This window comes from Agelaius tricolor, unplaced genomic scaffold (assembly GCF_023055355.1).
Source record: "Agelaius tricolor isolate 1412-34295 unplaced genomic scaffold, bAgeTri1.0.p SCAF_1, whole genome shotgun sequence".
NCBI classification, from domain to species: domain Eukaryota; kingdom Metazoa; phylum Chordata; class Aves; order Passeriformes; family Icteridae; genus Agelaius; species Agelaius tricolor.
In genome coordinates, this window is record NW_027269261.1 from 5485924 (window position 1) to 5512215 (window position 26292).

The following is a 26292-nucleotide window of genomic DNA, read 5'->3' on the forward strand; positions in this document are numbered from 1 at the left end:
CAGCCCTGCTGCTGTGACTCCTGCCTTCTGTGAGCAGGGTTTGCTAGTGGAATGTGGGAAAGGGAGAGAGCAGGGGCTCTGGATGTGCTTTAGGATTCCCTGGCATCCCTCACTGGGAGCAGGGATGAGGGCGAGAGGCACGGGAAGGAGTTTGTCAGGCAGGGGAGCTGCCTCAGGGATGTGTTGGAAAGGGGAATTTGCTCTCCATCTCCCTTTCTGCCTCTGAAAAGTTCATTTCTGTTTATTTGGGGCAGAGGGGAAAGCATTGGCGCCTGCAGCAGGGTAGTGTGAAGGATGCTGCTTCACCTACTCCTGCAGTTTTGCTCTGTGACAGCCATAAGAGCAGGAGGAGGCAAAAGCAGTTTTCTGGCTGGTGTCAGGAGACTGTTCCATGGCTGGTGTTAGGAGACTGTTCCTTCTGTTCTTGGGACAGAAGGCAGAAGGAAAGGGCAGCAGCTCTGTCAGGGGAGACGTGTTGTGTTGTGTTTGTGAGGTTCCCCAGGACGAGGTGAGAGATGAGGAATCTGACTCCGTGTTCTCAGAAGGCTGATTTATTATTTTATTATATTGTATTAAAGAATGCTATACTAAAACTATACTAAAGAAAGAGAAGGATACAGACAGAAGGCTTAACAAGAATGAATAATAAAAACTCAGGATTGACTCCTCAGTGTCTGCCACAGCTGATGGTGATTGGTCATTAAGTAAAAATAATTCACATGAAACCAATCAAACATGCACCTGTTGGTAAACACTCTCCAGACCACATTCCAAAGCAGCAAAACACAGGAGAGAAAAAATGAGATAATACTGGTTTTCCTTTTTCTCTGAAGCTTCTCAGCTTCCCAGGAGAAATCCTGGTGAAGGGATTTTTCAGGAAATGTGACAGTGCCAGTGCTGTGCCAGCGAGCTCTGGAAATCACAGCGGGCAGTCCAGGGCTGTGAAGCACAGAGACGGTGCCAGCAGTGCCCAGACTTTGCACTGTGCCAGGTGAAATGCTAATGGGATGAGAGTGGCAGCAGGGAGGGAGATATCCCTGAGAAACCAGAGCAGAGAATCACAGTACCCAGAGCTGTTGTACAGACCAGTGGGAAGCTGCTGCCTTGAGAATTATCTGAATTTGGGCAGGGTCACTGAAGGATGTCTGTGGTAAAACTGGGGAGTTTGTAGAAGCATGAAAACATTGTCAGGAGAAGTAAAACCCTGTTTACTTTAGAGAGGAGCTGAGTCACATGAGGCTGTGACAGGGAGAAGTAAAAAGTGGTATTTTTTACCAGGTGCAGAACTTTTTTACCTGCTTCCTTTTGCACTTAATTGTAGATCAAGAAGAACAGAATGGTCAATTTCATGGTCAAGCTGATACAAATACTAGAGAAAACATAAGTTGCTGTACAAACTGGTAATGAACAATCATGGAAGCTTGGAGTAATGACATTTTCAGTAACAGTTTTTGGCACAACACAGAAGGTAATGATTGACAGAATTTATCTTCACTTAACTAAGCTTAATCCAGCATCCTCTGGGATGCAGGAACCAAGGAGTTCTTGGGGAGTCTGTTCATCTCTTGCAGGGATACTTTTCCATCCCCTGGGCTTTGCTGTTTGAGGTGGTGCAGGCACTTCACCTGGAGCTTGATGAGCCATGAGTGCATTTCTGCTGAGCTCTGCCTGTCCTTGAAGTTTCTTTGCTCTCAGGGTGGAGCAGAGGCAGGCCCCAGCAGCATGCGTGTGGAAATTTCACTTCCAGAGGTTGGGCAGCTTTTCAGAGTTAAAATAAACCAAAAGTCACATTTTGCTGTTGCCATGAGAACCGTGGAGCTGTTGTTGGACCTTCGGAGTGTGCTCTGCCCTCCCGACTCCAGCTGGGCTTTGTTGAGAGCAGTGCTGGGCTGGGAGGGGCAAGAGCTTTGTGGGACCCTCAGCGGGCTCTGTGCTCCTTAGGAGGGAGCTGGGGAGCCTCTCTGGGGGTCTGTGGGAGCTGTAGGTTTTGTGGGGGCTGTGGGTTTTTTTCCTACTGATCTTCACATAGAAAATATGTCAGAAGGTGTGTGGTGAGGGGCTGTTGGTGCAGGGACCCTGCCCTGCTTGGGTGCTGCCTGCAGCTTGGCTCTGGTTCTGTGCCTCACTCCTGTGGTACAGGTATTATCAGGAGTGTGCTTTCCCTGCCCTTCTGCACCTTTCCATATAGGTCAGGAGCCATGGAAATACAGCTTTGAAATCCATGGAAATACAGCTTTGAAATCAGGTGTAAGGAGCAGGCTGCTTGTCAAAGCCAGGTGTAGGATTTCTGGGGCTTTTGTTGTTCGGGATTTTTTTTCCCCTGAGGATGCTATATTTATGGTCCTGGCTGCTGATGATTTTGGAAGAAAAGCATCTCCCAAACCAGCCTAGGCAAAGGGCTAATCCATTTATGACCTGTTTATGCAATCACAAGCTCAGATCCTGGTGGTGGCTGTCTGCAGTAGGTCTGGTGGTGCAGGGGCTCACTGGACATGTACAGGGCTGTGGGAGGGCAGCTGTGGAGCAGGGCTGCAACTCCTTCAGCTGTGTGCTGATCTTCCAGCAGGGCTCCTCATTCTGTCCTCAGGCCACCACACCACTGCTCTCCACCTCTGTGTTGGCTTATGCAGAAGCTCATGCTTGTTCCAGCTTTTTTTCTTCCCCCGAAATATTTCCCTGTTGTAATAACTGCAGGAACGATTCAGGGAGACAGAGATAATTCAGCTGGTTGTGAAACCAACCCTCCAAAACCCAAAGCTGCCACCATGAGAACAATAGATAAAAGGGACAGACGAGAGAGGAGGAAGGGCAAGCATATTTCGGAAAAGCTGTGCTGTTTTTGGCTCTGGCCAACAGTTTGCATAGAAAGTAGTTTATTGTCAGTGGGAGCTGTGGATACCTGCCAGCTCTCCTGTGCAGCAGTGCTTTGTGCCAGAGAAAGGCCCTGCCTGTCAGGTCTTCCCTGCTCCAGCCCCCTGCCCATCAGCTCTCCCCTGCTCCAGTTGGCTGCTCACAAGCACTTTTCCATCTTTGTTGCCTTTCTTCACCTCAGCATTGTTGAGCCGAACCCTCCACTGCAGTGGATGAGTTTTTTCTCCTCTTCCAGCTCTGGGGTTGGGTGCTCTTGTCTCCTTTGGCTGCTTGGAGCTCCCTGTCCCATGGGACCCCCATCTCCACACCAGCCTGCTTTGTACCCTGCAGGAGCTGGGTGTCTGCTGTTCCATCTCATTGGGGTTCCTGTGCCTTGCTTGCTGCTGAAAATAAATGTGCCTGTGAGATCAGAGTGCAGTTGGGGAACGTGAGGATGTTGTTCAGCATTGTAAGGTGGTGTTCTTCGTGCTGGGAAGTGCAGCCAGGATGAGTTTGGCTGTGTTTCTGCAGCACTGAAAGTTGTAAACTCCAGCCAGAGCCATCTGGAATAGTGTAAGGAGCTCCTGAGTTCCCACGTGGAGATCTGGGTCACACACAGAGCCTTTCCAGGAGTTCTGAGCTGTCTGATCTGTCCTTTTTTCCACTCCACCTCACTTCCATGCTCATAACAGGTGAGCAGTGTTGCTGGAGAGGCTGAGCCTGGCAGGGACAGGAACTCCCAGCAAGCACACGCTCGTGCACTCCCTGTCTTATGGAAAGAGGCTGCTCGAAATGCAGCGTCTGCATTGTCTTAGTTCTGTTATGAAATGCAGAGCAGGCACAAAGACAGGGAAAAATGACTCATGTGCTTATTGTCCATGGGAATATCTCAGGGAGGAAGTGCAAGTCAAGCTCTCCAGAACCTGGGTTCTGAGTGTGTAATGTAAAACTGGTGCTGGGTAATTGTGGAGTTGTGGAAAATACCTTGTTGCGACGTTCAGTGCTTGGAAAAGTAATTCTCTCTCTTTGAAATACGCTGTGGTACAGAACTTTGGAAAAACTCTTCATTGTACCAGAGCTTTAGAGGGTGTCACAGTGTTGCTTTACTATAAAGCCAGCAGCTAGAACATTAATAAGAATAGCATTCCATCTCACCTGCCCAAAATGGCACTGCAGCTGAGGCAGGATGTTTAGCAGTCTTTACCTCTGCTGAGAAAATGAAGAAAACTCTTTGTTCTGGTTCCCATTAAAAATCATCCAATCCTGAATAGCTACAGTTGAGAAAGAAAACTGTTAGCTTCCTTTTTTATAAGTTTTCCTGCTTTTCCTTAGGAAGAAGAGTTTGGCCGTGGTGGTGGTGGCCTGGCAGCCCTGCTGTGGAATTCTGTGGCCAAGGTGATGCCCCTGGTGCTTGTGCCTTGTGCCAGCACCTAAAGCAGGGCAGGCTTGAGCAGCCTCCACCACACCACAAGGAGACTGCTGCCAGCACATGGGGAAACCACAGGGACCCTCTTATGTGTGTCCTTGTTAGCAAGGTTAAAATCTCCACGTGTCCCTGTTTTCACAGGGAAATCCTTGGAAGGCCAAAGCTCTGAAAAAGGTTCATCTCTAACTTCTATTTTCTATTGCTCTGTTGAGTGAAATCTGTTTTAGAATAGAGATGCCCTAGGCAGGATTTTAGGGGTGGTGGGCTGCAAATTCTGCTGTGGGACAGACAGCTGGCCCTGCTCCAGCCTGGAGGTGCCAGAGGAGAGCTTTTCCTGGTGTCAGTCACTGTGTTGAGCTCGGCCGTGGACCAGGTCCACTGCTATTTACTCTGATTTTTGCCAATGCTGGATGTAGCCTTTGTAAACACTCCTATTGCCAAATTAAGCTTTTCCCCTTCCAAAGTCACCTTAAATGACATTGTTCTTCTTTACCCCTCGCTTGGAAGAGTTTGCCACCCGAGAGAGGCAGAGGCTCTGCCTGAGGTCAGGGGCCGTGGCAGTCTCTGTGTCCTCCCTCCCTCATGCCATTGCTCCATGCAGTGACACAGAGAAGCCTCTCTGGCTTGGAAAAGAGTTCCTCTGCTTTGAAAGCAGCTTGTATGTGGAACTGAAACTGCTTTGCTCAGGCTACCAGAGTGTTTGTTGTTAGGGGAGATCCCTGATGCTGCATTACCGCTTGTGCTCCTTCTTGGAAATGCCGGCCCGCCCGCTTCCATCAGCTTAATCTTACTGGTGCTCACAGACTAAACTGACAGCAAATTCCATTCTCTAACATTTGTAAAGCATTGAAAGGACAAAGTGTTTGAAGCTTCAAATGATTGCATTTGGTTTACCAAGGTAAATGGGTTTTTTTTGCTTAGAAAACAGGGGTACTTCAGGCTGCTTTAGGCTCTTCCCCCAAACTTGCCCCTAGATGACTCCTGTGTATCCTGAGAGAATTGGTCCCATTTACTGCTGATGGCTTGGAATGCAGATTCCCAGGCAGCCCTTTCCCAAACATTCCCTCCTGGCATGGCATGGAGTGGCCTGAGCAGAGCATGATCTGTGCAAGGCAGACGAGTCTCAGGTTGGGCAGCCCTCTCAACTGGATGTGCCAGGGAACCTAACACAAGGCTTGGAACCTGCAAAGAACCTTTTCCTTTGTCCTTAATCACCCTGTGAGGCATTGGCCCAATATTTGAATCTCTACCCCACTGCTTTTTTGCCTGTGATCTGTTTCCAAAGTAGTGGACAGAACTGGGAATAATTCAGAAATCCTTCTGAGAGAGCCCATGTTCTGCTTGTTGGGAAGGGGATTAATGGGTGGGAGGAAATCCCTCTTCAGTTTGTTACTGAAGGCCTCCAAGGTCTCCATTGCAAGAGGGCTGATTTGGTGTGTGGGTATCTTCTGGCTTAAAAAAAAAAGGGGTTTTTTCTTCCTCCCTTGAATCTGAACCAGCATAGGAGGCATGGAACTGACACATGAGCACGTTTGTCCAGCTGATTAGGCAGACATGGCATGTCCAGGGCTGACCAGCCTTGTGCCAGGAATATTGTAGAAATCAGCCAGCTGTCTTGTTGACATTGCTAAAACAGAGCTTCACTTAGCAGCACCAAGGAAAAGCTGAAGGGGAAGCAGAGCAAGGGTTGAGTGAGTCAAAGGTAGTGAGACAAGTTCTGCCCCTCGTGTTCATGGATATTTCTTGTTACTGGAGGTGTGGAAATGAGCCAAAGGCATGCTCTGGCTTCAGTCAGATGGTGCTGGGTGGGAAAGCAGAGATGCTCTCCTAGGATGAACTTCAGGAGCTGTGGAGGAATGCACCTGGCTCCCGTGGGATGGGGAGCTGCTGGCAGTGCCCATTCCAGTGGGCTTAGAACCACTGCCCTTTCAAACCCAAGGGGGCACGGGACCTTTTAAAATGCACATGTTCTGGCTGCTTCAAGATGATCAGGAGTTGCCTTTCCTCATGTATCCACTGCTTTTTTCCTTCAGGTTATGATGCCCTGAGCTATTCTGTGGGAGATGGTGACAAGTGGAGCGGGCGGCAGCTCCTGCAGGCACGTGAGCAGAACGTGAGTGACGTTCCAGAGGATGGGGGACAGCAGCTCTACATCAGAAACTGCACTGAGCCAGGTAGGAATGAAAGCTGCCTCCAGCTCCTCAGTCCTGCTGGTGGCTTCCTCACATCTGTACTCCCAAGTCTTGCTTATTTTTAAGTCCATAAATGCATTTCCTCAAGTTTTGGGGAGAGGAGGGGAAGGGTTTTTTTCTCTGTTCTTCAGGACTAATGTAGGTTACGTGCCCCAGGAGAAATTCTAACAAATCCAGTTCTGGCTGCACTTCTCTGCCTATAATTTTTCCTCTGCCATAATCCTTAATAACATTTCTGGACAGATGGATGATTATGGTCTTTTTTAGACAGCAAAAACTTGTACAAAAATTCTTCTTCCTCAATTTTTGCTTGTTTGCATAACTTTAGCACAGTGCAGACCCAGTGTTGCAGCCTCACATCAGCAACTGGCAGTAATATTTTCCCCCACTGTGCTCAGCACCTTCTGTTTCACTATTGCAGCTGTTCCTGCTGCCCTCACCAAATAGAATGGTCTGTAGGAAGCATGGGAGATTTTATTTGTGGTGAGTTTATTTGTGGGAGATTTTATTTCTCCTGGGTTTCCCCCCCGCTTTTTTTCAGAAAGTAGAACAATAACTACTGAGCACCCTGTGTTTTCTCAGGAGAGAGAAAGCAGAAATACCTAGATATGTGAAATTACTGTTTCCTCTTGAAATTGTCATGATGTGACATTCTGTAGTAGAAACTGGTGCAAAGTAGTGCAGAAAGGAAGTGAAAGTGACAGAGTTAAGGTCCTGCCTGTGGTTTTGTCGATTTTGTTCGGGTTTGTCACAGTGCAAATGCAATTAACATTAAGTAGTGTTAAGTACTGTTGGTGTTAGGCCAGGTGGCAGTCAGAAGCATTTGGGAGTGTTCCACTCCCAAAATTCAGTGTCTGTGGGAGTTTTACCTGTTGAGCTCAGAGGGCTGAGGATGACCTGCAAGGATGCATCAGTTGTGCTGCTCAGCAGACAAGTGAGTAAAAGAGCTGGCAGGAGGGCATGGGCACATCAGTGACAGGGGTGCTGCCTGTCATCCTGCAGCAGCAGAGAGCAAAGTGCTGTTAGCTGTGCTTGCATGTCTGAAAGTGTGGCCACGAGTAGGGTGGCTCAAATCCTGGCACAGCCCTGGCAGCAGGAACTGTGCTTGTCAGGCAGAGCTGCTGGAAAGCTCAATCCCAGGGCAGCACAGCCCTTCCCTTTGGATCAGGTCCCAAATGGTGGCACAGCACTTGGGGTTTCACCAGGCATGGCTGCTTTGCCTTCTCCAAGGGCTGCTCAGGGAAACTGGGGCAGTTTGTGGTGCTGTTGCTGAGCATAATGCATGAGTGCTGTGTAACCAAAGGCTGGGGGCCCTTGTGACCTGGGAATCTGCAGAGCTCAAACCTCCCTCCAGCATCACCTGTGCTGGCCTGCAGGTGCTTCTCTTTCCCTTGAGCAGGTGTCAGGAGGGAAAGGCTGCCTGAAAAAGAGTTTTTTTCCTGCTTACTTCCCAAGTGAACCTGTAGAAACAACTTGCAGCACGGCAGAAATGGATTGTTTAAGAAAGCAGTTTTACCTCACCTGCTGGTGGAGGGGAGTGGAATGCCTCCTGTTAAAATGTGCTGTGTTTTTTTGCAGTGCTTGGCTTCTGTGCTGTGTTGGCAATAAACACACCTTGACCTGCTAAAGGGAGGATCTGTGTCCTTTAGCTGCTCGGGTGATTGCAGGCTCATTTGAGTGCCTGCCATGACATTTGCCAACTGCTGCTTTCATTTCCTAATGGTTTATCCAATGACCTATCTAGCATCATTTCATCATCAGAACTGCTCCAGATAGTGGGGGTTTTGCTCCCTTTGCCATTGCAACAAAAACTGTAGAAATATTAAAGTGGCGAAATGGACTGATTCCAGCCTAAAGACCATTTTTAGGATTTTGTTTTGGTTTGGTTTTTTGGCCTTTTTCTGAGAAATGCCCATCATGGGCCCTGGCCTGGTCCTGGCTGATTGTGGTTGTGTTGAGTGCCTGTGGAGGCAGAACTACAGAGCAGCCTGCTGTCTTTTCTAAGGAGCCTCTTGTCTCTTGGTGCCTCTCCTCTGAGTGTCCAGCCCTGCAGTCAGGGCTGCTTGTCCCCTCCCTCTTGGATCTTGGTGGCTTCTCCTGGCAGTGTCTGCTGTCTCCTACCCATCCCCTTGTCCTTGTAGTATCCCCGTGAAGGAACTAGAGATGGGCAAAACAATTTGGACAGTTTATTCACTGGAGTAGTGATGCTGTTTAAATAAAACACTTGTGATTCTGGGCCATGTTTGACAGTTTCAGCTCGTGCAAAAGATGACGAGGAAAGAGTGAGAATGACTTGTGTCAATTCAGGCAAAGTATCATTTACTCACCCAGTCCTGTTCAGAAATGTGATTCACCCACTAGAAGCCAAGAAAAAGGATTAAGCTGGTTTAATGTTGGGTCAGGTCCCTGTGCTGCCGGATTCAGAGCTCAAATTGCACTGGAGGAGCTCCAAAGCTTGCTCTTCTTTCTTTCATTAGCTGCCAGAAGGTGACAGGCTCTGGGGCTGTGTCAGGGTGGCATGTCACATGTCTGGAGGTTCAGGTGGGAGGGGGTGCCCAGGTCCCTGTGCCAGCTCCTCACCAGACATATGCTTCCTCTGATGAGCTGTCATCACCTTCTTTCCTCCCCCTCTTTAGCACTTCCACTCCACCTCAGAAAGGCTGAAAATAAAGTAACAGCCCTGCTTAAATGTGCTGGTTTAAAGTCATTATCAGTAATGGCAGGAAATACTTGATTGCTGCAGGAACAAAAAGGTCTCCCTGTATTCATTTAGACCCTCAGGCATAAAAGTGCTTAAATTAAACAGCCAAAGAAGTTTTTGTGCAATTATTTTTTTTTTTACATTTCCTCATCTTATTTCAAAAGCAACTTTATCAATATTTCTCCAGTGAGTCACAGCTCATGGTAGTGTAATCTGTAGTGCTTGGCTGTGGAGCAGGTAACCCTTGTTGAATACTTACTTGTGGCTGTGTTTTTGGAGCCCCTTTGGCACTGAACCACACACCCAGACCCCCAAGGGTGGAGCTGAGCATTCTGATCTCTTTCCTCTCTTTTGTTTATGCATGTGGTGGGCTTTATGTAGTGTGAGTTCTGCTGGGCTGTCATGTCCAGAGAACTGCAGAGTTTAGAAAGGCCTTCTTCCCAAGCAAATACAGCATCCTATTCACTCTTCACATGAGTGATTTAGTGTTTTGTTTTCCTTTTTTTCCTGTTCCTCCTTCAGCCTCAATCCAATTGAAAGTTGCCTTCCCTCAAGCAAAATTAATTTTATCCTAGCAAAATGAAAAGTAAAAATTTGTTCCTGCCTTGCAAGTTGCCAAACCTTGCTTTCACTTGGGGGAATGTTAGAAAAATAAATTGCTGTAAGTTTAGTAACAAAATATCCTTGAGGAATAGCAAAAAAGATATTCTTCTCTCACTGAGCTATAAGTTTGGTGAATTTGACAGAAATTTGCTCGAACTTCTGCTTCCACACTTTGCTTCTGTTTGTCAACTTCAGACCTAAAGTGTCAGAAAAACCAGAATGTTGGGGTTAAAACCTCAGAAATGCAAACAAAACCACACTTATATCTTCTGGGTTCTTGTGCTGGCAGGGAGCTGGGTTCTCCCTTGGTGCAGCCAGGAGGGAGAGATGTTCTCATGGTGGGGACCAGGGGCTGAGCTTTGGTGCTGGGGCTCAGGGAGGTGGGTGCTGGTGCCCAAGTTGTGCCCAGACACTGGATTTGGCTGTGTCCCAAAGCTGCACCACCTCTGTCTGAGTGAGGGCTTTGGAGCTCTCCTTGCAGAGCTTCCTTTGTTAGAAACCACAGTGGAGGTTTTCCTTTTCTCTGCTGTGCTCTGGACTTGCTCGGAGCTTGGGCTTCACCTTCTGGGCTGGGCTTTTTTGTGGGACTGCTGGATTGTAGGGTCTCTTAGCAATGAGAGGTGGTCCCAAGTATTTTCTCTAGGATTTTTCAGCCTTCCAAAGTGTGGCTGAGTGCAGGGGAGTGCCCTGAGGCAGGACCTGGTGTGTTCTACAGCAGGGCTGTACCTGGACAGTGTGCCAAAGGGGAAGCTCAGAACAGCTGCTTTTGGCTGGGTACTTGAAAACTCTGAATTGATCACCAAAACCGTGCAGTTCCCTGTAAAACAGGGCCCTCTGGGCATACACAGGAGGCCAGTGGTGTTCTTCTTGCTAAAATTTTGCCAGTGTTCCCATGTGATTATGTGTGCAACTCCAAGAGCTAGAGCTTCAGGGAGGAGCATAACACAAAGCTTGTGAGATTAAAATCGAGAGGTGGTAGTGCTATTACCCAGTTCATCCTCAGTGTGTTCTGTTGCATCAGTGAAACAAAAGGAGGAGAAAGCAAACTCCAGATTCCAAAGCCAGCTTTGTCCCTGCAGTGTGCAGACTGAGGAGAGGTGCTGAGCTCCAGAGTGTCTTCCCCAAAAAGCTTCTGTCAGTTTTTCCAGAATCCATAACTACACACGTATCAAACAGCTTTCAGCCCTCCGTGAAACTTGAGTTAATGCTTGAAGCCCCTGCTCACACATTCATGTTTGATCTGTGAAATACTATAGACACACCAACATTTAAAGCATGTGCTGATAACTACTTGCTCTGATTTCCTTCATTATCAAGCTTACTCCCTCTACCCTTCTAGCATCATAGACAAACTTTCAAACAGCTTGGGAAAGACACTGTCCTTCATGTGATCTGCTCAGGAGCCTCATACTCTGTCCCAACAAAAACAACTCACACATTTCACATGGCCTGGGGTCAGCAGGCACCGAGGCAAATTCCTTCATTCCCAAATTTCTTGGTACTGCAAGTCTAAAATTTTTAACAACCAAAAATTTACAGCAGCACAGTAATTAAACTGCTTGTTCTGAGGGAAAAGAACCTTGGCTCAGCCTTCAGAGCCTCAGCACAGCCGGCATGTGCACCTGTAGTGTGGGCAGATCTCTCAGGCTGGGACTTGTTTGCTTCACTGGTGATGCTTGTGATGAGCCTGTTTTAATTGCTTAACTGTTTTAATTCCTGTTTTAATTGTTGTTCCTGGTGGGAAATGCTGTGCTGTCATGGGCTGGCTGTGCAGGGAGGGCTCACAGAGCTCTGGGGGGAGATCAGTGTGGCACGCCGCACAGGGAGTGAGGAGCACCAAAGGTTAATTGCCTGTTGCTGCCCAAGAATCATGTTCATAGTCTTGAGAAGTGATGGCAAGGGGGGAGGAAGAAGGGAGTAATCCTTGTAGGTAAAAAAGAACAGAAGCTGTACACTTGCTGCTGCCCAAGGCACAGGAGGAGGAGATTTGAGAGTCTGTCAGAAGTGCAGCTCCATCTGCATGGTAGCTCTCCATTGGTGGAGTGGGGAAGCCCTGTGTCCTTTTTTATGATTATGTTTCCCCCTCTGGAATAACTTTAAAACACCCAGAAATTTTCTTGGTTTTTGGATTTATTTTGGCTTTTTTCCTCCATTACTTTTTTTTGTTTGTTCTTTGTATCTAGAGGAATGAGGCTTGCTTCTTTGACCTTTCAGCAAGCTTGGGTTACTCCTTTGGTTATTTTGTGTTGTGGAAAAGGCAGCAGAGAGGCTTGAAATACTGAAAGGGGACCCTTGCTTCCAAATCTTTAAATGCCTTTGCATTTAAAAGGTGTTAAGCAACAAAGCATGACTTCAAATGTGAATAAATATCACATTGTGCCTCCCTGAATTGGGTTTTACTTCTCTGACACTTGAGGATGCCAGGCTGCTGCTGTGCATCACTCTGGTAATCTGAGAAGTCTTCCTTGAAGCCTGTGACCTGAATTTCTAAGGAGGCACTGAAAAAAAAAAAAAAGAAAAAAAAATTGTCAAGTCAGACTTGCTCCTTTCTCTGGGAAGAAAATGCACTTGGATTTTCACATGCTGAGCATGGAAAGCAGCACCAGTGGAGGGTTTGGGGCTGGCAACTGGGAAGAGCCAATGTGGTCCCCTTGTTTGGTGGCTCTGGCTGCCTCGGGCCATTGCTGAGGTGCAGATGGCTGCTCACAGCTGCAATAACATTGCAGTGATTGTGCACCAGATGTAGATGTTCTAGACTGGCCAGATACCAGAATGTTTTTTTTTTTTCCACACCTGAATTATTTGCCTGGCGTGATAAATGCAAATTGTCCACTTAGCATTGAAAAATACATTGCTGCATTTTTGTAAAATGTCCTGATTCTCCCCAGGAAAATCTGTGCTGCTGTAAATTTTTGGTTGTTAAAAATTTTAGACTTGCAGTACCAAGAAATTTGGGAATGAAGGAATTTGCCTCGGTGCCTGCTGACCCCAGGCCATGTGAAATGTGTGAGTTGTTTTTGTTGGGACAGAGTATGAGGCTCCTGAGCAGATCACATGAAGGACAGTGTCTTTCCCAAGCTGTTTGAAAGTTTGTCTATGATGCTAGAAGGGTAGAGGGAGTAAGCTTGATAATGAAGGAAATCAGAGCAAGTAGTTATCAGCATATGCTTTAAATGTTGGTGTGTCTATAGTATTTCACAGATCAAACATGAATGTGTGAGCAGGGGCTTCAAGCATTAACTCAAGTTTCAGGGCTGAAAGCTGACGTAGCTCTAAGATCCAGGACAAGCCTTTCTTAGAGTTCTGTTTTAAATTTGGTATTTTTGAGCTATTACTGCAAAGGAAGAAAAATAACATCTGGCCCCATGTTGCAAACTGGATTTTTGTTGCTTGTTTTTTGGTTCTTGCCAGTAGTTAGTAGTTAAAAATCAAAGGTCCAGATTTTCCACGAGTGTAAATTATTATTGGCATCATTGACTTCATTGCATTTACACTAGATTTAAAGGACCAAGAATCAAATAAACCATCCCAAGTCAGGTTTTAATACAGTCAGGGTGGAGTTTTTATCATCTGCAATCTGCATTTTAAGCAGTGCTTAATTGTGTAGTTTTTATATACAGACACGTGCGTAAATTCACTTATGCATGCACAGAATAATGGCTTCAAGTATTAATGCTGAAGCAGTTTGATTTAATGTGCAGCAGTGGGTAAAACAAAAGTATTTAATTAAAATGCCCTTTTTTTTGTGGACTGCATTAAAAAGAATTCCCAGATTGGATACTGGCTGCCCCTATGTGCAGGTCCTTTGTCATTTCCCTGCTGCTCCTGTTAGGAAATGGAGAGGTGAGTGGTTTTTCTTTCCCAAAGATCCAAAATGCCTAATGCTGGCAGGGGGGTGGAGAGCTCCTGCTTCAGCCCAGCCTCTTCAGGGGCTCTCCCTTGGGATCAAAGTCTTCTGTGCTGGCTGTGATGAAACCACACAGAAAGGGGGATAACCCCTCCGGTCCAGAACTGTCCATGCCAGCAGGGCACGCTCCAGGCAGATGGGGGGAGTTACAGAACAGGGTGCCAGCTGCTTGGAGAGTTCAAACCAGGCATACACCCCATGGTCACCAGCATGGAGAGCACTCTGTGGGTGCTCATCCAGGGGTACTGAGTGGTTTTCAGATTTGGTTTCGTTTCCATCTTGAATGTCAGGATTTTAGAATATGGTCAGATACCCTAAAATTTCAGGATTTCAGTGTCAAATATCTTCTAAAAGGCTTACGCTGGAGCTTTGGGGAAAAAAGTACTGATTGTGGGGCAGCAGCTGCCCCAGTGCTTCATGAGCTGTCTGGCAGCTTCTCTCCTGGGGGAACTGCTGCCCCCCAGCTCATGGTGTGCCTTTGCCAGTGACCAGAAGCAGTGTCAGGCAGTGCCACAGCTTTCTGTCCTCACCCCTGGTCTTGGCAGTGTCCCTTATAGGCATGAGCTTGGATGAGGATCTGACAGAAACTCTCAAGGTTGTTTGCACAGTCGTGGTTGTGCCTCTCTGCTGGAGGGGGAAATACTTTGGAATAAACCCTTTCCTTGGTTTTATATGTATGTGCATATCAAAAAGAGAGGTGGGATAAAAGGAAGCGAGCAGTCCTGAGCAGAGTTGAGTGTAACCAAGGCCAGTCCTGGTGAACACAAACACAGGAGCAGTGTCAGCACAGGCACCTGGTGATGGATGGGCAGCTGCTGACAGCCTGAATGGCCACTTCTAATTAGCACTCATTAAAAGTATCAGAAGAAACCAACTGGAGGATCAGCTCCTGCCCCCATGAGTGTGAGTCCCCGTGACCCAAGCTTGGCAAGCTGTGTGGCCCAGGAGAGCATCCTGGTGATTCCCCAGCACTGCAGCTCCACTCCCAAAGGGCTCTGAGGAATCAGGAGCCAGAGGTGTGCTGCCTTCCCATCTCTTAATTGGCAGCAGAAGAGGAGGAAAGGAGAAAGTGATCATTATTTTATGTTAAAACAGAGATAATTACTGCTCTAGAATTTCACCAGAAAACAAAGCGGCAATTAATTATTGATCGTCAGAACTCCAGCACAGCTCAGCAGAATGGGGGTTCACATGTCCTGGGGGCTGGGACACGGGGAGCCCTGTGCCTTGTCACTCTGCAGGGATGGCTCCCTCAGGGGGAGGCTGCTTTGGAGTCTCTTGAGGCTGCTGCCCACGGGAGCTCAGCCTGTTGCTCCATAAAACCTGGCTGCAGGCTGAGTGCATGATGGGATCCCTGCCTGTGCTCGTGGTAGAGATGTCAGTGTGCCACAGCATGCCTGGAGAAGGGCCCTGGCAGTGGCAGAGGTGGCTGCTCAGGCTGGAGGGGTGTGTCTGACCCTGCCTTCTGGCTCCCTGTACACCCAGTGCCATGTTCACTGGGAAAAGCGCAAGCAAAGTGTAAGATGTGTTTGCCACCGGGATGGGGCCAGTGGCCTGAGTGACACTTCCCCAGTGCACTCTTGCATCTCCCAGTTACCAAGTCAGTAACTGGTATCTCTGTATGAAATAGCTCCTTGTGTCTCATTTTCCCTGGGAATTTGAGTGTTTCCTGTACCCTGTGCAAGCCTTTGTGCTCCACAGTAAGAGTTGCTGAGCTTCGTGCTGCCTCTTGAGAGGAGGCCAGTGTGATGAGGAAAATGGAAGGAGGGGGCATGGATTTTCTGTGAGAGAACACCAGAGCCACTCTTGAAGCAAGCAGGATCTCAAGGATGTCCTCCAGGGCAGTTGGTTGCTGCAAGGACCCTCAGTGAGGCAGGATGCTTCATGCAGGGATACAGTGACTTTCCTGTATCCATAGCAACAGCTGGAGATGTGGTGGTGGCTGCCAGCATCCCTGGTCTGATGGGTCTGTGAGAGAGGTGTGGCTGCAAGGCCAGGCAGGGCAGGGACCCACAGCCATCCAGGTGAGCAGGGCAGGTGTGCTGAGACTGTCCAGCTGTGCTGCCAGATCCTTTCTGGTCACTGCACTGTGCCCCCAGCCCCCAGAGCTGAGGGGTGGGCAAGGGACCAGAGAGGATAGCTCAGAGAGCAGTGGACAGGGCAGTGCAGATGGATCCCATCCCACGAACCATGTCTTGGAGTGAGACTGTTGGATCCCTGTGGAGCCAGGCTCCTGTGGGTAGTGCTGAAGCTCGCCCTCTCCCCCATCCCCAGGTACCAGGATTACAGATTTAATCAGGATGCAGGAGCTGACAAATACCTGGACTGGGAGATGGAAAGTTCCACTGAGCCACCACCACTCCTGTGCTTGGGGGGAAGCTGGCAGTGGGGGAATGGAGCTGTTCATGCAGCCTCTGCTTGAATTAATTTTATGTTCTTCTTGCATTTGGGTTCCTCCTTTGGACATGTCTTTCCAAACTCACTTTTTCTTAAAAAAACCCCATAAATTCCAAGTGAAGCTTTTGCTGAAAGCCAGTACATCTTATGCCCTACCTCCACTGCCTCTGTGCTGAATGGTTTGGATTGAATCCTGTCTCCTGGGAAAGACTCACAGGGACATTTAACCCGCCCTCAGAACAGAATCAAAGAGTAGGTGAGCACACAGGGAGCCAGGAGGACCCAGCAGCCTGAGTTATGTGATACATCCTTACCCATAACCTGCCTGGCCAGGTTTCCTTGGAGCTCCTGGTGGTGTTTGGTGGCTGCTGGAGGAGCCCTTGGTGTGCAGGCACACGTGCACCCGTGTTGGAGCACACATGTGACAGCCTGGGTGTTGTTTGCTCTGCAGAGCACTTGGAGTGCTCTGCCCAGCCAGGGACAGCAGAGCTGAAGACAGGATTGATGTTTCTTCCCCTGGCAGATTGTTCCATGTAGGAAATTCCCTGCTGCTTTGAGCCTATAAATCAGCATCGGGTGGTCTTTTAAGGGTGTGTGCTGTCAGTCAGTTTCCCATCCTATTCTGACTTTGCAGATCCATGGCACATTCCCAGTGGAGGTGCAGACTTGCCTGCAGCCAGTGGGACTAGAGAAAGTCTTATTGCTTTGGCTCCTTTTCCCAGCCCCATGGATTTTTGATCCCACAGTGACTCTGCTTCTGCAGTGGAGCTGGGGTGTCACTCTGGGGGACAGGGCTGGTGCCATCCCCTTCTCCTACAAACGGGGTGCTGCCAATCCTGCTGGAGCTTGGGCAGGCAGAGGGCTGGTGGGGTTAAAGCAGAGCCTGTTGCCCAATTTCGGAGGGAGGAGGTTTGCAAGCAGACCAGTTTTAATTTACTGCCTTGTAATTAATTGTTATGGTGTTGTTGTGGGTCCCGGGATGAGTGAGAGATGAGAATTGACTCCCAAGTTTTTAGAAGGCTGATTTATTATTCTATTCTATTCTATTCTATTCTATTCTATTCTATTCTATTCTATTCTATTCTATTCTATTCTTCTAATGCTATACTAAAACTACACTAAAGAAAGAGAAAGGAGATATCAGAAGGTTAGAAAAGAATGATAATAAAAAACCTGTGACTGACCAGAGTCCCGACACAGCTGGACTGGGATTGGTTATTAATTAAAAACAATTCACATGGAACCAATCAAAGATGCACCTGTTGGTGAGCAACCTCCAAACCACATTTCAAGCAATCAGATAATTATTGTTTACATTTCTTTTCTGAGGCTTCTCAGGAGAAAAATCCTAGCAAAGGGATTTTTCATAAAATATAACAGTAACGCTGCCTTATTTTTCTACTCCCACAAAACCAGCAGAAGAAGCACATACTTTAGAGTTTATCTGTAAAACTCAAAGAACTAAGTGAACTGCTCAAAGGGTATTGCTGTGAGTGTATGGAGAACTGAAGCAACCTGGAGGCTTGTGCTTGGTGCTGGGAAGGTGCCAGGCTGTGTGCCATGCCAGGTTTGTGCTGGAAATTGCAGAGGAGGGAGGCTCTGTGCTGTGCAGAGATTCCCCTGCTGGGCAGGACAGGCTGTGTGGGAAGCTCAGGAATGGTTTGGGGTGGTGTTGCCCATCTGACAAGTTGTGTGGCACAGCAGCAAGGGCTGGGGCACTCAGGGCTGTGAAAATGAGGTAATCTGATTTTTTTGGGGTAAACAGAAACTGCTGGGGTGGTTCTGTACGGAGCCTCAGGTGTGGCTGTCAGGGCAAATCCGTCCTTATTTCTTGACATGCTTAGCAGCAGGCACAGTGGGATGGCCTCAGAGTGCTGACACAGGCAAACACACTCTGGAGTGGCTGTGCACTGTTTATATGGAGGTGAAAATACTTACAGGAAAGGCAGAATAAATACTTCCCTCTGTTGCCTTTATTGTTCTCTTTTTAAAAAACATTATTAATTTTTTTTTTTTTTGGTTCTTCTGTGTAATACTGTTTTTTGTTCACTCCAAATTTCAACAGAACAGTTTCACCTGCTTTTTAATTTTTGGGTGAAAGTGCTTGAGACCCTCATATTCACGTTTCAGCATGAGGGTGCCACAGGTGATGCATCCTCTTCCCAACCCAGAGTGTCCCCTCAGGAGGTTGGGAGCAAGCTCCAGGATCCTGTGGAAGGCTGGAACAGCTGAGGAGAAACCTGTGCTGTTCCAGCTCTCCTCAGGCAGTGTGTCCTGAAGTGGGAGATGGAGCTGCAGTTTTTGGATTGAAGCACTTTGTTTATAACATTGGCTGCAGCAAACAAGTCTGGAGAAGCATTAAATCCTGAAGCAATTAAATGTATCTGCAAAGATTTTTTTTTTCCTTTTGTGAGATCCTTTTGCCAGCTGTTGTTTATGGAAAAAATCTCAATCTTTTTTATGAGAACTGTTTTTAGGTTTCTTTGTGTTTGGGGCTGATTTATACATTATGCATTAGCTTGGGAAGGCAAAACATTTATTTACCAGCCTGAATATTTAGAGGAAGAATAAGTGGGAGTCAGTGCAAAGCCTGTATGGATAGCTTAGCTGGAGATTCAGAAGTTTCCTGGTGTTAGGAATGGCACAATTAACTTGTAAGGGAAGAGTCAGACAATAAATGGACTTTCCTCTGCCTTTGTGTGGGTGACCCCTGTGGTGGTGTTCACAGGGGTCCCAGGACAAGGGAAGAGATGAGAATCTTGACTCCACGTTTCAGAAGGCTGATTTATTATTTTATTATATATATTATAGTAAAAGAAAATTATACATTAAAACTATACTAAAATAATAGAAGAAAGGATTTCATCAGAAGGCTTGAAAGGAATAGAAAGGAATAGAAAAGAATGATAAAATTTTGTGACTGACCAGAGAGTCTGATACAGCTGGATTGTGATTGGCCATTAATTGAAAACAACCACATGAGACCAATCCCAGATGCACCTGTTGCATTCCACAGCAGCAGATAATTATTGTTTACATTTCGTTTCTGAGGCCTCTCAGCTTCTCAGGAGAAAAGATCCCAATGAAAGGATTTTTCATAAAATATATCTGTGACAGACCCCTCTGCCTGCAAGGCCTTGTGCTCCATGGTTGATGCACAAAGATTACAGAAACCCCTCTCTCTGCTGGATGCTGGGGACTGACAGCAGCTGGGGATTTCTCTGTTGTTGGAGGCACTGGCTTCGTGGAGGCCAGGGAAAGAAGGGACACGTGGAATGGTTCCTGACTGGGCTGGCTGTGTTTGGGAGGAACTGAGGAGGAGTGGGTTTTCTTTGTTTAGGTTTGCTAAATGGTGTTTTTGAGGGAGTTCTTTTAATAAGGCACTGTGCTGAGAAATGCACTGTTCTTTATGCTGTTCTCTTTTCTTTTTGCCTGTGAATGAAAGGATGTTGATTAGAGCTGGGGCCAAGCAGCATGCCCTTGTCTGGGATGAGGCATGCCATAGGAATCCTGCTGCTACAGAACGAGGCTCAGAGGTGATTTTATTGCTTGCTGGCTGCAAGAACTTGCCACCAAGTGATAGTTTATGAGAGCTGGGCTGTCTTAGGGACAAATGGAGTAAGTGGGTTGGAGCTGTGAAGAAAACAAACAATATGGGGGGATAATACATCCTTACAGTTCAGAACATCAGTTTCAGAACAAGGAAGTGACTTCCCTGGGAGCAGGTCCTTGGCTGCCTCAGGAGCTGGCAGGAAATTGTGACGTGAATTTGAACAAAATGCAGCTACCAGCAAGCAACCTGAGCTGTGAGACCTGTGAGCATTGCTTCAGCATGATGGCATTAAACAGAGAAGCTGCAGACCTTCCTGAGCATCATTGCTGTGGGAATGAGGACTGAGCCGTGGCAGTCACGGAGCAACACTGTGTGCTGTTCCCTGGAAATGCTGCAGGAACACACAGCAAGCAGCCAGAAATGAGGGCTCAGAGAAAGAGGTTTTGGTGTGGTCAGGGAGAGGACGATGTGTGGCACAGGGCAGACTCCCATGGCTGCCCAAAATCTCCCTGTTGTGCTTGCCACTGGTGCTTGGCCATTTCATTGCTTTTCCAGGCAGGCTGTGTGAGGCTGCTGTGGCTTCGCTCATCTTCTGCTTGCACTGAATAATGATCAAGGTACCTGTGGAGGTGCACTGAGCCTGGCAGAGAACATGGAGGGGGGAGAAAGCAAAGCAAGCCCCGCCTGGGCCTTGTGTCTGAGGGTGTTGGTCAGTTCTTTGAGGGGGATGCAAGTCTGGTTGGCAGGAAGCACATGGTCCAAAGCAGCCAGCCCCCAATCCAGAAGGGTTCATTTATTTGCCCCACAGCATGTCCTGAAATAGTAATGTTTGGATGATGTTTTGGGGGTAACTAAGCTGGAACATGTGTATAACTGTTCAAGTTGTGAATGCCAAAAAAGGGAATCCATGTTAAGCTCAAAAATCTGGACTCGTCATGGAATTAAAAAAAAAAAAAAAGTTACAATTGCAGTTGGGTTTTGTTGCATTGTGCTATAGGCTTTTTGGCAGGGATTCCATGGGAGATGAGGAAACAGCAGCTTGATGCTTCCCTCAAGCTTTTTTGAGCCTATTCTCTCTTTTGCCAAAGTGTACGTGATGCATTCTTAAAAAATCCATCTTGGGTTCCTCGGCCTCTGCTGGAAACCACTCTGGAGGGTAAATGTGGGACAAAGCAGGTCTTGGATGCCCCTGCTCCCCTGCCAGGGCTTTGTCTTTGAAAACCAGGGTGAGGGGCTGCGTGTAAGCTTGGTAAGGAAGGGTCTGGCCCTTCTGCTCAGTTGGACCTGGTGTTCAGGGAGGCAGGGGAGGTTCTGGCTCTCTGTGCTCCATTGGGGAGCATAATTTGTGTGATCTGCAGTAAAGTCTGGGGTGGTCTTCAGCGTTGGGGCTGCGCTGAGCTCTCCCAGGGGTTTCTACCTCTGCATGTGGGCACCAAGCCCAGGCAGAGGCACTGCATGGCTCTGAGCACATGGAGTGGGTTTATAACCCTTACATAAGGGTGTGTCAGGAGTGCCCTGGATGGGGGGGAGAGGATGATTAAAACATGCAGGACCCTTCAACAGGGGGAGTTTCTCAATTTCTTTGAGGAAAAATAAAGTCATAAGGGCCATCCCTTTGCTGGCATCTGAAATTAACAGAGAGTTTAATTTGTTGCATTTGTTTTAGTTTGTCAGCTGAGCTCAGGCAGAGATAGGTCAGAAAATTAAGCTTTACTCCTTAGAAAAAAACACAAAGCCTTACAGCTACAGGAATAGCAAGGTTGGTGAAGAGAAGTGAAGGGAGAAAAAGAGATTTCTAAAGCCAATACATTTCTTCTTTTAGTTGCTTTCAGGTTTGAGAAACTTGAAAAACCTGAGGTTTTCAAGCTCTTTTCTGCAAACACGAGGATTCAGGAGCACTTTTTGACGTTCACTTGTTTTTCCTGGTTTTGTTTTTTTAACTTGCTTATGATGAAAATGGGTTTGACCCTCTGGCAATGTGAGGTGGCACTGAGTGAATGCTGCCAGGCTGTCCTGCAGGGCAAGCTGGCATGTGGGATGGGAGCTGGGAATGGGGACAAGGATGTGCCTCAGAGGGAGCCAGGACTGAGTGTCCCCTTTTCTAGAAGCATTGCCTGCTCCTTTAAGGGGTTCTGGCGGGGAGGTCTTTTGGGCACTGATGGTTTTTATGCTGGCATGGCTGGCTGGGGAGCAGGGGGAGCTGGGGTGCACCTGGCGGGGCTGCAGGAATTCCCTCCCAGTTCTCCCCAGCTGTGCTGCCGGGGGCATTGTGCAGAGGATGCTGGGCGCTGAGAGCCACAGGCATATGCCAGGGGTAGGAGGGGTTTCCATGGAAACCTTTCAGCAGCATGACATCACCAGCACTGTCACAGTTAAGCTTTTCAAGGCTTTTTGGATTTTTAGGGATTACATAACATTGGAAGGGTTAGGCTGGGGCTTAGATCTAATCAGTATTCAGGGTCTTAGTTGAATTAAATTTTTAGAAAATACAAACACCCCAATCCAAAAGTGGCCAGCAGCAGTGGCAGCAGCAGCAGCAGTGGTTTTTTAGTGGTCTCGGGCAGGCTCTGTGTGAAAAACGCCAATCACTTGTTTTTAAAATTTTAAAAGTTTAATAGTAATAAAATGGTTATAAAAATAGTAATACAATTAGAGTAATAATAATTTGGACAAATTGAATTAGGACAATATGAGACAATAAATACAAAGAGTTACAGACAGTCCGGGTACCTCTTTCTGGGCAGCAGGAGCCCGAAAAAGGACCCACGTTAACAGAGGATTAACCCTTAAAAGCAGCAGCCTGTTGCATATTCATACACCTCATACATGATGCAGAAATTCCATTCAAACACAGGATTCTGTCTGGTCAGTGTCAGCTTCTTCCCCCAAATCCTAACAGCGCCTTTGAGGCAGGAAGAAGTTGGTTTCTTCTGATAAGAGGGCAATAAATTCTTTCTCTCTGAAAGATTGAGGTGTCCTGTGGCTGCTGTCTTGCTGCAAGTCCTCTCTTTAAAAAAAGTATCCTACATAGCATAGTTTCTATTTTAACAATTTTTATAACCTAAAACTGTATTTAACACCCTACTTAAGAGAATTAACACAGCATTACTTTCTAACAAAACACATATAATATTCATTTTAATATTTGCGAAAAGCCAATCATGAAGTACATGCATTTTTCCCACTCTGCAAACCCTGGAGCCTCAGGGGCTGGGGCAGCAGGAGCTGCTAGGCTGGCCACTCACACTCACACCCACCTTTGTGTAGCTGAGTCAAGGTTTTTTTTGCTTGGAGCAAAAGGAGAATCTTCATCTTGCTTCTAGGTGTCTGTAATAATTTCCTTGTAGCAGTTTGTGTTCATCATTCTGCCCAGTAACTTTTCTTATACATGAACTTGAGGAAAACACTCTGTGGTTTTCTGTGAAATGTAACTTGGTGTTTTTGTGAGACACTCAAGACTGAAGAGCCTTGTGGGAAATTTGGAAATAATGCAATAACATCTAGTGGGGCTGTAAAGCCTGCAGATAACACAGGGAAAGTCTTGAAAGATGATGGATTTGTTTTTAACCACAGCACAACTGCTCCAGACTTGGGGTTCCTGACTCATCATTCCTGATGGGAACAATTTCCAGCAGTGAAAGGCAAGTTAGCTCTAGGATTCCCTGGAACAAAAAGGTTGCCTGGGCTGGAAGGGAATGACTTGTCTTGCTGAGAGGAGGTGCAGCATGAAAAGGAGGGGAAAGACTGAAATCCACAGTAAATGCTATGAGGACCCTTCCTGGTGCCTTTATTCCAGCTGAAGAGCCCAAAGCTCTTCTGCTTGCCAGGTCTCAGGGCCAGATGTGCCTCTGAGCCACAGGAGCAAGTGCCAGGCAGGGCTTAGGATAGAATCCCTGACTGCTTTGGGTGGGAAGGGACCTTAAAACTCATCTCATTGCCCTGCCACAGGCAGGGACACCTTCCACTGTCCCAGGCTGCTGCCAGCCCCATCCAGCCTGGCCTTGGACCCTTCCAGGGATCCAGGGGCAGCCACAGCTTCTCTGTGCCAGGGCCTCAGCATCCTCACTGTGAAAAACATTTTTTAGTATCGGATGTAAAGTCACCCTCCTTCAGCTTAAAATCATCACTCCTTAGCCCTGATTGAGGAATGAAGGGTTCTGTTGTAGCTTTGGGGGTTTATGGAGTGTTACCTGAGGGAAGGCAGCTTTTAAGCCTTATTTTCATTTATTTCTTTATTTATTTTAGCAAAACACATTTGTGTATGTCAAAAGATGTATCATCTGCCAGAAGAGTGTCATACCTAGAATATGATTCATAAACCAGATGGCATTTGTCTGCCTCTGGAGAGTTTGTCTCCTGATCTGTTTGTCTTTTACCTGCAATTGTGTACTGCAGATAGTTATTTTAAGGGAAAATTATCAAATCCCCCCCCATTTTACTTAGCTAATACCATTAGAGTGCACATACAAAATTTTGTTTTGCTAACAAGAAATTCCTGGGACTGCCTCCAGTGAGAGAATTATCTGTGCTGGTAGCAGAATCTTTTCTGCAAAAGATTATGGTTAGGAAAGATCAGGCTGCTTTTTTTAACGAGTCAAAAATGTTGCAATTCAATAATTGTAGCCAGAAATAATCGCACCTACCTTGCTGAACAGGAGGATAGTTATGTTCAGTAAGACAGGGGTCAGTTGTAACCTTTCCAAGCCAGCCTTTTAGGGGATTTACTTTACTTTTGTTATCCTGTGCCAGCTCTTACCTGCTGTCCTCCTGTGCTTGTGTGGTCTGTCCCCTCTCCCTTGCTGCCATCAGAAGCAGCTCTTCACTCCTGACAGGAACACGAGGAGAAGTACCTTGGTGAGGAGCCAGGTGAGTTTTATTGCAGCCTGGGCATCCCCAGGAATGTTGTCTGGCCCCTGCTGCTTCCTCAGCCCTCAGCATGGTGTTGGTCATGGATCAGAGAGGGGACAGCTCTGTGAGGTGTGGCCTGAGCCACTTCTCCAGGCACACATGGGCTGTGGTGGATGGCCAGAAGGAATGAATGCCCCCTCCATGCTGGCCGTGGGCCTGTGTCACTGTCACCAAGCTGGGGTGGCTCTGGAGAACCATCCCACTCCCCTGGCCTCTTTCTCTTGTTTATTGTTACCTTATCTAGAGTTTTGCACCAGGCTCAGTGCACTGGAAAAGCACCACAAAAATGGCCAACAATCCCTTGTTACAAGGTCCTTTTAAGACTAAACTATCCAATGAAGTATGGATAGATAGTATAAATACCTAGCTTATTTCCCTTTTAACCCAATAACTGATCCCAAAGAGCCCACAATGTGGACTTTTCTGCCCAATCACAAAATGCCATCCAAACCCATGAAGAAGAAGGAAGAAGAAACCCAGGATGACACCCTGTGCCCTCCACCTTGCTTCCATCCACAACATACTAAAAATCCCAAAACCTAAATTTCTCACCTAAGTGATACACCTACACTGCTCTCTATAATCTATTTCACACCTTAGTGGATTCTGGTCTATTCTGGAGTTTAGGAAACTTTCTCCATGAGTGAGGGTCAAAGTCAGTGCTCCCCTGGGGGTCAGAGCACCCCAGAGCAGACAGAGAAATATTCCCTGTGCCCTGGGTTTCCAGATGTTTCCACAGCACGGGGAGAGGGTCACTGTGAAGTGGAACTTGTTGGATAAAATGCACTCTGAGCTCTTATGGATGTGAGAAGTGGGAAAGGATGCACAGGGTGAGTCCATGCCTTTTCCAAGCTCCCTGGGAACCACTGGAGGAGTAAATCAATCCCTCAGGCAGGATCTGCACTGCCCAACTGTGTGGCCCTGAAGTTTTATGCTCCTGCAGAAGCAGGCAGCTTGGAAACAATTAAATAGATGAGTTAATCCAGATTTGGGTTTTCTGGATTGGTTGTTTTCCTTGTATTTGGTGGTGGATTGTGTACAGAGGTTGGAAGGCAAGCAGCTGTGAGTTGGGATGGAGGAGAACCAGGTTGCCATGAGGATGAGCACAGCAGCCACAGCTGTGAGAGGAGCTCCCAGCACAGCTCCTGCACAGAGGGCAGCCAGTGCCTGAGCTCTGGCACATGAAGCATTTCCAGCAGGGATCAGAAAATGTTCACAGCCCACAGCTCTACTGAGAGCTTGTTAGGGGCTGCTTGCTGCAACAGTGTCAGCACACTGAGGAAGGAACTCGGGCTGGAGCAGGTAAATGGAAAATACTGGGATAATCAGGAGACAGTGGAGGCTCAGAACAAGAAAACAACACCTTGGTCTTATTTGGTGCAATAGTTAAAAAAAAATAAATAAAGTGCTATCTGTGCATACCCAGGAGTGAGCACTAAACTTGTGGGCAGGATTGGCACAACAACAGGGGATAGGAATGGGCAATGGATAGACACAGGCTGGAAACAAGAAATTCCTAGCCACAAGATGGGCAGTGTGGAAGAGCTTCCTAGAAAGGGCTGAGAGGGAAAACCAGCCCAGCCCCAAACTGGGACCAGTGAGGTCCCAGCTCAAATCCAGTGTTGTACAGAAGGGCTTTACAAGAGTACAGGGAGGTGTTCGTGGTTCATGGAGGTGCCAGACTGGAGCAGCTTCCTCAGGTGGAGGAATCCCTACCTTGGGAGCTGGGGGCTCTCAGGGACCCTGTGGATGCTC

At 47.4% G+C, this 26292-nt stretch overlaps 1 protein-coding gene across 2 annotated transcripts in view; it reads left to right on the top strand.

Moving 5' to 3' along the window:
- The window catches only part of SLC24A3 (solute carrier family 24 member 3), a 111463-nt gene that overhangs the window by 11795 nt on the left and 73376 nt on the right, over positions 1-26292 (top strand). For both annotated transcript variants that reach the window (XM_071418322.1, XM_071418377.1), the window contains exon 2: positions 6310-6450. In XM_071418322.1, coding sequence (XP_071274423.1) covers positions 6310-6450 — 141 coding nt within the window. The remainder of the gene's footprint in view (positions 1-6309; positions 6451-26292) is intronic.